Source organism: Ixodes scapularis, unplaced genomic scaffold (assembly GCF_016920785.2).
Source record: "Ixodes scapularis isolate PalLabHiFi unplaced genomic scaffold, ASM1692078v2 ptg000597l_1___fragment_1__unscaffolded, whole genome shotgun sequence".
Lineage (NCBI taxonomy): Eukaryota > Metazoa > Arthropoda > Arachnida > Ixodida > Ixodidae > Ixodes > Ixodes scapularis.
The window spans coordinates 3,640,129-3,652,143 of NW_024610006.1; the positions used below are offsets into that span (position 1 = coordinate 3,640,129).

General features: G+C 50.4%; 2 protein-coding genes across 2 annotated transcripts; both read left to right on the top strand.

Moving 5' to 3' along the window:
- Positions 1-2,121: 2,121 nt before the first annotated feature.
- On the top strand, positions 2,122-3,195 carry LOC121834193 (E3 ubiquitin-protein ligase XIAP-like). Its single transcript, XM_042287935.1, has one exon. It carries the CDS (start codon positions 2,122-2,124, stop codon positions 3,193-3,195), a length of 1,074 nt encoding a protein of 357 aa, XP_042143869.1.
- Positions 3,196-3,199: 4 nt separating this feature from the next.
- LOC121834194 (baculoviral IAP repeat-containing protein 7-B-like) lies at positions 3,200-4,195 on the top strand. The gene has a single exon (XM_042287936.1). It carries the CDS (start codon positions 3,200-3,202, stop codon positions 4,193-4,195), a length of 996 nt encoding a protein of 331 aa, XP_042143870.1.
- Positions 4,196-12,015: the final 7,820 nt, after the last annotated feature.

Consider the following 12,015-nt stretch of genomic DNA (forward strand, 5'->3'; position numbering starts at 1 on the left):
TGGAGAGTAGCGGCGCCATCATCGTGGAGACGTCTTCCATGGTTTTACGGGGCTTGTCTCGCATCGAGTTGGACAACAGGTCGTCGCTGTCGCATATCAGTCTGTTGAGAAACTTTGTTTCGACCGGAACGATGACTTCCACGTCGTCGGCCACGGACCACCTACAACGGGCTAGGAAGAGGCGCAAGGCCGTCGCCGAAACAAACTGCCCCCTAAACAGGTTGTAGCAATTAGACACGGAGGCAAAAGCCTCGAGTAGTTCCTTCTCGAGAAATTTCTTGTTGATGACGCTAATCTCGGTCTCGTCCTCGATAAAGAGCTTGATGAACATGTTCAAAAAGTCGGCTAGTACGCGTTGATCCACCTCGCACGTGGATATGGCCGCCATGGCGCACTTCGCTCCGTTGGCGTCGCGCGTAGTGTGCATGGCAGTAGACATGGACGTGCACCACGAGATGATGGACGACGACACGCTAGGCGAGATGTGGTGTTCCAGACAGTTGGGCGACTGGACCCAGAGTAGAAAGTCGTTAAAGAAGCGCGAGTCGTACAGGTAGGTGTTTTCGCCGCGGTAGCTCCTGCAGAAACGCGTGTGATAAAACAGGTTGGTGGCCATCCGAAATAGCGCCGTGTTTGAGTAGGTGGCAATTTCTTCCTGGCGCGGAGTGGGTATGCCCTTGGTCATCTTGAGGCACTGTAAGGTGGCCCCAAACATGTCCGAGTCCATCATCTCAAAGTTTAGGCACTGTAGAAACAGACCGAGGTTACGGGGCGAGACGCAACAGGCCTGGCTGTAAAATTTGTTGTGCTCCTGCGTGCCCTGGTCCGACTGTTTGTGCACTTCGACGAAGCGAGAGTCCACGCGCCCGTTGCTCATGCACTGTTCTATGATGGAGGCGATGTTAAGGACCGACACCTCGGTGGCCGGCGCCTTCTCCTTCTGCAGGGCTAGCACGTAGTGGTTGGTACGCGGCACGGGGATCGTGTCGGAACTCTTCATGATGAGCTCGTTGTGGTCACGCAGCGTCGTAGAGATGGCCGGATCGATGATGTTGACGTCGTCCGTGACCCGCTCGGCCGGCATGACGGTCCGGAGCGTCATGTAGTCGGTGTCGCAGCGGTACACTCCGTTCTCGACGTTACTCGTGTACAACCTGTTGCTCTCTTCGACCAGGAGGTTGATGACGTCCTGTGGCTTGTTGTTTTGCGAAAACTTTACGCGAATGGCCCCGACAATGTTTTCGTTGACGGTGTGTGGCTGCGTGATCCTGTGCACGAGGCTGAGACCGTTGGCCACGTCGAGACAGTTGTGGCCCATGGCGCTCTCAAACTGAAAGATGGGGTTGCACTTTACGCGCACCGCCGCGTAGTTGCAGAGGGATACTAGCATGACCGCCGTAATCTTGGCTGCCGTCCTTGCGCCCACCGCCATACCGCGAGTCGCCTCGCGCGCATGGGAAAATATCCCTTCGATGTAGAGGAGTAGCAGGCGCAGAATGGCAGTAGCGTACGCGTCCACGTACGGCTTCAGATCCCTGATGACGCGCTGAGTGGTCGACGAGGAAGAGGTTTTCCTAAGTATGTTGAGACTGTTTCGTACGTATTCGATTCCCATTACGCAGTGAAATACTGTATTGTCATTCAGGAGCGTTTGGATGGCCATCTGATCCATGTCGACCGTCATCAGTATGTTACTACCGAGCTCGAAAACGCGAAAGAGCATATCTGCAACCGGTTCCACATCTCCGTTGGTCAGGAGCGTCGTGCGCGCCTTGGTAATGTGCTGCATGAGTTTCTTCGACGAGTAGCCGAGTAAGGTCGACGTGTCGTTCGGGAGCGTGGGCACGTATTTATCGCCATCTCTCCTGTAAGACACGTTTTGATTTCCCCGCTGCCGGAATACGGGTAATAAAATATCGGTGGCGTCTTCGTGATTCACCGAGTGTTGACATCGTCCCTTTTTCAACAGGTCTAAAAAATTTTCTGCGACAGACATTTTTATAATAAACAAAATTGCTACCGCCTATGGGAGGTCGACTCCGCTCCCAGTCGAGGTCAACCTAGATATGGAGAGAATATATATTGCGCACCGAGTAGAGGGCTCCTTTCATTATCGTCGCTATGGCGCACCTCGTTACGGATCCCATAAGCAAGGAAGTCGTGCGTCGCTTCAAGACGTTCGCCGAATGGCGACTTCGCACCAGAGCCACGCCTCGAGACTTTGCCTATGCCGGCCTAGAATATTGCGCTGACCGGAAACACATCTACTGTCGGCACTGCAAATTTCAAGTCGCCGAACAGGACTGGGAGACGCTCACGTTTCACCCGATGGACCTTCACCGCCGAATGCCGTGCAAGTTTCTCGAGCAGTACAGGGACCCGCGGCTGAACGTAGCAAGGGTCGTGTCCGTCTTGCCGAGCTACTCTCACCCGGTCTACAAGAGATACGTCGACGAGAAGATTCGAGCCAAGACCTTTCACGATGTTCGAGGCCCTGCGTTCGCCAAGGCCGGCTTTTTCTGCTCGCACGACGACGAGCAGGGCTACCTCTCCCGCGAACAGATAGTGACCCGCATATTCGTTTGTTTCTACTGCGGGGTGCAAGTATTTTCGATCCTCGACTGCGAAGAAGACGATCCGTGGCTGCTACACGCCCGCAGGTCCCCCAATTGCGTGTTTCTACGAGTGAACAAGACCTATTACTACGTGCACGATGCAGTCGAAAAGTTTTACAGGAGCGAGATGTACTGGGCGTCTCACTTTCCCGAGATCGACGATCTCGTCAAGGACCCAAAGTTCCGCAACAGGACTATGAGTACTCTGTACACGGCCAACCTGACGCATCCCTTGAACGTATCGGCGATGGTGAGTGCCATTCGGAGCAGCAAGGCGACTCCGTTGGGCAGTCACACTCTGTTTGAGCCAGTGAACGCCCTTCCTTCGTTCGATCACAAGGCTATCGGTAGGTGGGGTAACTTTGTGATAGATAGCGCGATCTGTGATACGCACTATTCCGCTATAAAGTCACGAGACGAATCAACTAAGAGGTGCATCGTATGCATGAAGGCTCCGGCTAACATTGCCTACTTGCCGTGCGGACACTGCGTGTCGTGTTTCGACTGCACCATATTATTCAAACATTGCAAGGCCCGTAGACTCAAAATCGACTTTATTTCTAGAGTCTACTTTGCTTAAGAACATGTCTTTCTACTGGAGACTGTTCGACCACGACCCGACTGTGGCCAAGGTGATGTCCGACTTTAAAACTTTTGCGACGTGGCCTTTGCGCAACAGTTCCCCCACACCCAAGGACTTTGCCATGGCAGGACTCGGCTACGATCCGGAGAAGCGGATTCTCAGCTGCTCGATGTGCCAGCAAAAGACTCAACTCTCTACTATCGTGGCCTCGGACGAAACACTTCCCCAAGGACTGCACGAATCCGACTGTGACGCACCGCTACGCACGCTGAGTCCAGACGTCTCGGCGGTGGTGACCGAACGAGCGCTTGCCTTTAGGCCCGAGTTTCAGACTTACACTGCGAGGTTCGCCTCCTTCGACGCTCGGCCGAAAGAAGAAGACGTCTTTGACGTGGATTACATGGCATCTGCGGGATTTTATTACCTGACCGATCGGACCGTGGAATGCTTTTGTTGCGGACTTCGGTTGCTTTCGTGGGAAGCCGACTACGACGACCCAGTCGAGGAACACGCCAAGTACAACCCTCGCTGCCCCTATCTTCGATTGTGCGCGAGCGTAACCTACATCAAGGAGGTGTCCGACGTGTATAGAAATAGCGATTTATTTTGGTTGCTAGAATATACCAAGGACATTGAGTTTGTCTCAAACGAATACAGCCTAGACTTTATAACAGCATTGGCCACTTCCAAGTTTGATCTTTCCTGTCCGAACAAGCTAAAGTCCTTTCTCGAAAACAGCGATTCTTTTTCGGCGCTGAGCGTAGGACGTCCGTATCCCACGCGCATCGACAAGACGAGCATCTCCATGAAGCGGTCCGATCCGTCCTCGACGATTTGCGTCGTCTGCATGAACTGTCCGGTGTGTATAGTTACTTTGCCCTGTGCCCACGCCGCCTTATGTTTAAATTGTCTATTTCCAATGATTTACAATTCGAGAGAGCAATCTGTGTGTTGCCTTTGTAAATCTGCAGTGAGTGGAATGTTTCGAATTCATTAAATAAACTATTTGTACTGGCACTAGTGTAGTGTGCATGCAAAAGAACGATTTGTGACTCAAAAATATAAGCACGCGAAATATTTATTTTCAAGCAGAACTCAGTCGTCTTCTTCGCCCATTGAGTCTTCTCCTTCGTCGTAGTTGAAGGTGTTTAGGACGATCGGACCCAGCATTCTGTCGTCGTCCGATTCGAGATATTCGTCGGCGTCACTGTCGTAGTCGTCACTGTAGCCGTCGTCACCGTCACCGTCGTCACTGTCGAGGTCTTGGTACTCGATGTCACCCACAACACCGTCCACACCTTCGATAACGTCTAGGTCGGTTGGCGCAATGTTTCTTAGTGACGGAGACACTGTGCTAGAAATACACAAAGTGTATTCACCAAGGTAGACGTCCTTGTTGGGGACGTCTCTAGCGGTGAGTAGTCAGTCTTCGATGCACGTTGAGAAATTGGTGAAGCGTTTCTCGGCGTATAAATCCGAGTCCGGTCATGCAGAGGCTCCGTATGCCAACGTCGATGATCCTCTTTTCTGCGAGATACATCAAGGCTTCGTCGTCTAGGTCTAGGCACGATCAATCTGCAAGTGAGTCAAATTAGGTAGACCGTCCGCTAAGCACTTTACAGAGTCGTTGGTCAAGCCGGGTGCGTGACGTAGGAGCAAAGTCTTGATGTTCGGGTAGAAACGAACCAAATCACTGACGTGGCGGTCTCGCAGCATTGGATAGTGCACCAACTCCAAGAATGTGATGTGCGTAGGAAAGCTTCTTAATATTGAAATTTCGGTATACGCACAGTGAATTTGCCCTTCCACGTTGTCCCAAGCGTAGCCCTCTTCTTCGTGGTATATACTAAGCACCACTGTTTTCCAATCCACCGCGCTTGACACTCTGGACTGAGCGAACACTTGTACGCAGGTGTCGGCCAGCGGGAGAGATGGGGACCTGTCTAGTCGAGCCATTGTCGCTTTGGGTTATAGGGTAGTAGTCGTGTCGTGTCGTGATGTCGGGGGAGAGGGTAGGGTTAGCTTTGCTGTAAGCGTAGTACGTGCGAGTACATATATATATATATACCCTCACTCGCTATCTGAAAACGGAGATAACGTTTCGCTACAAAAAACAAAATCGTACATTTCCTGACTCAACTGATTCGAAGCGCAAAAGACAAAGTGCGTCACGTTATCTTTAGAGGCGAAGAGTTCCGTCGTTATCACCAAGATAGCGTATATAGATTCGTTGTTCTGCAATATCACTCGAAGGACAGCTCGACTGGCGTTTCTTATTCCAGTCAGACACAAACTCTTGAGTCGACGCAAAGGAGCCAGATGAATCAATCCCTCGTTCCTGATACGGCCACCGTTGTTGCTGATTTGAAGATGTTCGAGAGATTGAGCGTAGGTCGCCAAGTATTGTAGAGCAGAGTTTGACAATAGGGGGGCGTTCCTCAGGAGTATGGTCTTGAGGTGCGTATACGTACAAACAATGTACAACAATTGTGCGTCCTCCAAGGTCGGATAGTCGACAAGGTCCAAAACGGTCAGAGCGTTCGCGGACACATGAGAAAGTTTACAAATTTCGGAGAACAGGACAACCCTCTCTCGTTCAAACTCTTCCTCATTTGAGTCTTCCGAATAAACGTTGGCCACTACTCTGCTCCAGTCGAAGGTTCGCGATTGATCAAACTTGGTGGCCTCGCGAAACACTTTGGACACGCTGGATGCTACTCCGGTCATGTTCTACGTTTGTCGACGCGCTTCGGCAGGCGCGCGTATATATACGTACGTTTTGTGTATGTAGAAAAATAAAGCCTCTCGAATGATTGTTTGTTTATTTCAAAAAAGACACGTACTAGACGTTGCGCAAAGCTCGCATAATGTGATCGCTTTCGGTGTAGTATCTCTTGTACTTGTAGCGCCTGATCTCGTCACTGACGTCGTCGTCACCGTCGTCACCGTCTTCAGCGTCGTCGTCGCTATCCACGTTGCGCTCAGCGTAGTCGTCGTCCGAATTTCCGTGAAACTTGGGCTCATTATTATTATTATTATTATTTGTCTCGTACACCGTCCGTCTGGTACGCAGAGTCGATTTGTAGCGGCCTCCGCCGGTCGAATGGAAGAAGCTATCCGTGGACGGACCCAGCGGTCTCTTTTCCGAGTCGTCCACGATCCTGTAGTTGGGGCGATTGGAAACGGGATACTTGAATTCCTTTCGCACGTTGTCGCGCGCGTTTGGACGAAACTTTGCACCAGACTCTCGGTGCACGATGTTGTCGGAATAATACGTGTCGTGCGTGGGCAAGTTTGTAAAGTCGCCGTTTATTGTCCTATACAACTCGCCTAGCTCGACCATCTCGTAGGCCACGACTATGGTTTCCAGAAAGGACGGCGGTGGGTCGCGAATCACGTCGATCCACTGCCCCACCTTGATCGAGCGGCTGGTGACCACGTCGTGAAACTTGCTAGATATCTTGTCAATGTTTACGTCCACCAAGACTCCCGAAACGTAGGGCGAATGATTATCTCCGGTGGTCCTACCGACTTTGGTTTCCAACAGGGCTGCGCCGTCGCTTCTCGCTTTAAACACGGGATAGAACGAGTTAGATCGAATAGCCTTGGCCGTTTCGGCGTACTCCCTTCCGCACATGACGTCGCCCTTCTTGTTACGCACGGGCACTATCGAGTACATGTCATTCAACACGTGAACTGGAAATTGATTGACGAAAATTGGGGCGCTGCGCTTGTGCATCTTAAAGACCTGAAAGTCTCTGATCACGTCGTTGGCACGCTTTATGAGACGGTTCTTGTCCGACCGCAACCCCTCGTGAGCGCTCGTGAGAAACCTGAGCAGGCTCGGCGGGAGTTGGTCGAAAGAATAATCCACGCGCACTTGATACATTTTTTTATTACACGGGATACATGTACTTGGAGTCGCTGCTGGCGTTTCTGGACATTGTTCGCCTACCGACACTGACGCTGCGACCGAGTCGGCCTCGGTTGATGGAAATGCTACGGCTCCTCCTGTTGCCGACGCTGCGACTCCTCTTCCTTCCTCTTCTTCGACCCGAGGAGAGAACGCTCCTACTCCTACTCCTCCGCCGCGCGACGCTTCCGCTCCTGCTCCTCCGCCGCGCGACGCTTCCGCTCCTGCTCCTAGTCCTCCGCCGCGCGACGCTCTTGCTACGACTCCTCCTCGTTCTTTGACTCGATGGTCGAATCTTGTCGAGGATCGCGTGAGTTATCAGCGCGTGCCTGGCTCGATTGATCGGACATGACGCCGGCAGTCGGTGTTTGCGAGCAAAGGCCTGAATTAGTTTCCCCAATAAAAGTTTCAGGTAGGTTGGACTCTGTCCTCGTTTAACCCGCATGGAGCCGAGAATGCGCCTTTGATCTTCCTTGGTGAAATGTTCGAGGCGATACGGCTTTCTCGTATCGAGTCTACGACCGTTCCTGTTGCATCTCGAACACTTTGTTCTGGCGGTTCGTTTCGAGAAACCGCACTTGGAACATTTGACCATTTTTATTTACTCGTTAAAAGCCATGCCTCTCAACAGAGCCTCGACATTTTCTGGAACGCGCGTCGGAAGACGCTCTTTGTTCTTGAGTTTGTTCACGTAAGAAGAGACCTTGACGGCGATGGCGTTTTCGCGAAACGTTGTCGAAAGCGGGTGCTTGGTGACAGAGTTGTGGGTGACGACTCCCTTTTCAAAGTGTTCGCGGACGTCGCGGGGTATCTCTCTAAACTTGTAGCGTTTGGCCAGAACGTTTGTCGGGTACTGCGATATGTCGTACTGACGCTGCTTACAGTATTGTACGATCTCCTTTCTCAGAAGAAGGTTATTTAGCTGAGTCTTCAATTTCGGATTAGGAGTAAAGGACTTTTCAATTTCCAATCGCATGTCTGTCGGTAGACTACTAATGTCCGGGACTTTTGTCAGGGAATAAAATCCCTCAGCCGTCTTCTTTGTCCGGCGGGCGCCGGTCCGTCGACGCTTATTCTTCATTCTCTCGAAACGAACGAACGTGGATATGTTTTCAAACAGAGCGTCTCATAGGGCTCTCGTAGGTTTTTTTTGCTCGTCGTCCATGATCATTCGGATGGCCGTTTGAATCCGCAAGTATCGCAACACGTCGCCCGTGTACAGGTGTTGATATGGTTTATAAACGACGGCAGTGTGTTCCCAAATGTCTTCACCAATCACGAAGTCCTCGATGAATTTCCTCAATATTTTTTTCTGCGAGTCCGATTCCATCATTTTTATAATTGTAGTATCGAGGGCCCTCCCTCGTAATCCATCACCGCATCACACAACGCTCGAGCGTTCAAGTCGCGATCTCTGGACAGTTCCTCGGCCAGGCTCGGTTCTCGTCCATACTTTTCTTTAAATTCGACTCGCCACTGCCGCTTGCAGATTTGCTTCTCCACGATGTCGACCCGTTCGTAGCACTCGACGTCGATTTTGTTGTCTTTCAACACGACGTTCATGACCCTGTAGTCGTCTCGGCGCAGCACAAAATTTATAAACTCGATCACGTTGCGAAAGGCAACGTCCACCCTGGTCATGCGCTTAACTGCCACGAGCGCCTTGTAGAGGAATTCGCGTTGGCGCAACGCGCCGAGTTCCTCAAAGGCGCGTTCGAGTTTGTAGGCAAAACCCTGATCTACCGTGTAATGGTTTAAGGTCTCGATCGTCATAGGGCCCAAGATTTCTCTAAACTGTCGCCTGATGGCTTCCACCTTGTCCGCGTTACTTTCGGCCAGTTCAAAATTGTATTGCGGAACGTGAAACGGCGTCACGCCGGAATACCTGGGGGTTTCTATAGCGCTCGATGCCGGTGACTCCATCATTCCGTATTCTTCGTTTGTAAACAACATTGCGCGATCAGAGGCGTCGTCCAATTCCGAGTCCCTTTTCTTTCTAGCTGCGGGATGGGTAGGCGACGAAACGGGTGGTGGAGACGCAGACGACGACGAGGCGCTATAACTATCGAGTACCAGATACTCCGCGTCTTCGTCATCAGAGAATATGGGTGGTGGTGGTGGTGTTTGAGCTGCCCTCGCGGGTGGCGCTTGGGGTGGTGGTGGTGGTTTTTGAGCTGCCCTCGCGGGTGGCGCTTTTGCCGGTGGTGGCGGTGGCGGTGGCGGTGGCGGTGGTGGTGGTGTTTGAGCTGCCCTCACGGGTGGTGCTCGGTGGGGTGGCGGTGGTGTTTAAAAATAATTTGACATAAATAAGTGCTTCTTAGAGGCCTAGAGCTCTCTAAGAAGCCTCTATGAGGCCTAGAGGCCTTCTCTGCAAACCACTTCTCAAATCGCTCTAATGACACACCAAAGATGACAATGTCGCACTTAAAGTGTACCTTGTAAACGGAACCTTTTCGCCCAACTGGGAGTCCATGGCATTCATTTCGTCCTTCTATGGCATTGAACATGTGACATGACACCTGCGATTCTCAGTATTCTGATAGGAAGTGTATAGCGCAAAATTAGCAGATATGTATTTGATTTTCATACTTGTTTGCAGGTGGTGGGAGCGATCAACATGTTCAGCTGCCTCAACTGCAGGATCTTCAGGATTACCATCTACAGGTGGAACCAGCCCAGTGTTTTCTAAGCATGATTCAGATTGCAGTGGAAGCCCACAACGGGAATTGGAGCTGCTGCGTAAAGCTGTAGAACTTCAGAAGAAGTGTTCAGTGGTGAGTTGGTTGTTATTTCGACTTGTTCCCAGCCATCTTTTGATTGCAGCAAAATGCAACAGAAGCTGAAAAGTAGGAACTCAAACCGAAAAACTGGCAGCTTTGTTACGGTTACAGCCGTACTATGAAATCGATTTTGTTTCGGTACGCTATTTACTTGCGTCTGAGCCGGCATTGATTTTATGCAGACCCCGAAAGGTAGAAAAATAATAAAAAAATATACTCGAGTATGAGCCAATCGGAAGGTAAAGAACACCGTGCATTTAAAAAAAAAAAACCTGGCTCGTGCTTTCGACACTTCTTTCGCTTTTGCTTTAATGATTTTTATGATCATGGGAAGTGCTACTGCACTCTCCGTCGAATGGATCACTCGAAGTGAGATTCGCCAATAATAACAAAGTAAGTGAGTTTATTGCGGTTCAAGTAAGGTATCTGACACAAACCAGAATACATCGAAGTCAGGACAATGCTAAACTGGAGACGCGAGCTAAGATAACCAGCTCTTCAAAAAGTCGTAGAGGAATCAATCTCTTAGTTTTGCATAACCAGACCAAAAATCGAACCCAATTTTTCTTTTTAATTTTTGTTGGGAGGTGGTATTTTGAAACAGAAACTCGGGAAAGCATCAGAAAACCAGGTGATATGTCATTCACTAAATCTGCATATCAAAAGCCGAGCTAGTCGGATAATAAAAAAATATGTGCCGACTGACCTGCGCCGTCGCAGTTGGGGTCAGGGAATCCGGGATGCTAGTTACAGCCACTCACTGCCAATAGCGGAAAGACTAATTCTGTGGCAGATCAAAATTAGTACGGTGATTGTAACACACGCCGCAGTGCACACATAGAGCCTTAGCTCCCTTAGAGCACCTGTCTTTCAGCACCAAAACAATGCACGTTTCATGGCTGGCCTCTCTAAATTCGCAAAATAGGAAATGCTCTTTAAGGACATCCAGACCGATGATCTCGGTACTTACAGTCGAGGCTTTGCAGCCTACACGTGCTTCCTCGAAGGTGGAGATGGTTGCACACAAATCACACATCGCGAAGTTTGCGACTTTAGGACACAGCACCGGCCATGGGTATCTTCAAATATTCAGGTCCAGCTGAGAGGACAAGTTTCTTCGGAGGTCATGAAGGCATCCAACATTCAGAGGATTCGTTACAAGGCATTTGAAATTTAAGCATGAGTGCATTTGCTTTGTTTTTGAGCATGCTGCCCCTTGTCCCCGAGCGGAGCTGTGTTTGACGCTGGGGAACCGGCTGCTCTTCTTTCTAATGAAGCTGAAACTCGGGTTGAGCTACACTGCACTTGGTGTACTTTTAGTGTTGACAGAACAACGGCATCACGCCACTTTCGAGCTGTGCTAACAACGCTGACTGCTGCGACAGCGAGGTGGAGTTTTCGGCCTCCATTTAGCATTATGCGGGCTACAGTGATGTGATTGGTCTAAGCCATTTTGGAGCACATTTTGGAGCAGCCAAAACAGTGTTTTGGAGCAGCAAATGTGGCCTTTGGAGCAGCCAAGACAGTGTTTCAAAGCTAAAAAAGTGACTTGTGGAGAATATATTCTTAGAAAAATAAATATTTGTTTTAAGTGCTGGACAAACGAAGGGCACTATGTGTTGTGTTGTGATGTGACGTGTTGGGGCGGAACTCACTGCCTGTGTGTTTGCTGCTGAGACATCCCACAAGTATACAGTGCTGTAGGCAATGCCGAGCAATTCCGAAAAAAAAAAGAAAAAAAAAACTTGCTATTGTTTTACTGGTTCCAGACGTGGCAGATTTTTATAAAAAGTAAGCAAATGTAAAACAATGGATTGCAAGCGTCCCGGCTGGTGCCTCTCGTGCAATCATGTTCACCTCCTCGTGAGGGCAACTTCGGCAGGCTTGCAGTTACACGTGCTTCGTCACGCGCGCGGAAGCAACGGCTGCTCAATCAAAACCGAAACCATGCCACTCCGCTCCGTCGCCAACTGGTTCCCAAAATAGTATGCAAAATGTAACTGTCCAGCAGACGACAATAAACAGTCCAGCGGAGCGTGCTTGCCAGGCCGGCAGGCGAGGTACAGGCTAAACACACAGAAAAAAAGAACCTGAGCGTATCGATGCAAGACATTGCGATCGAAT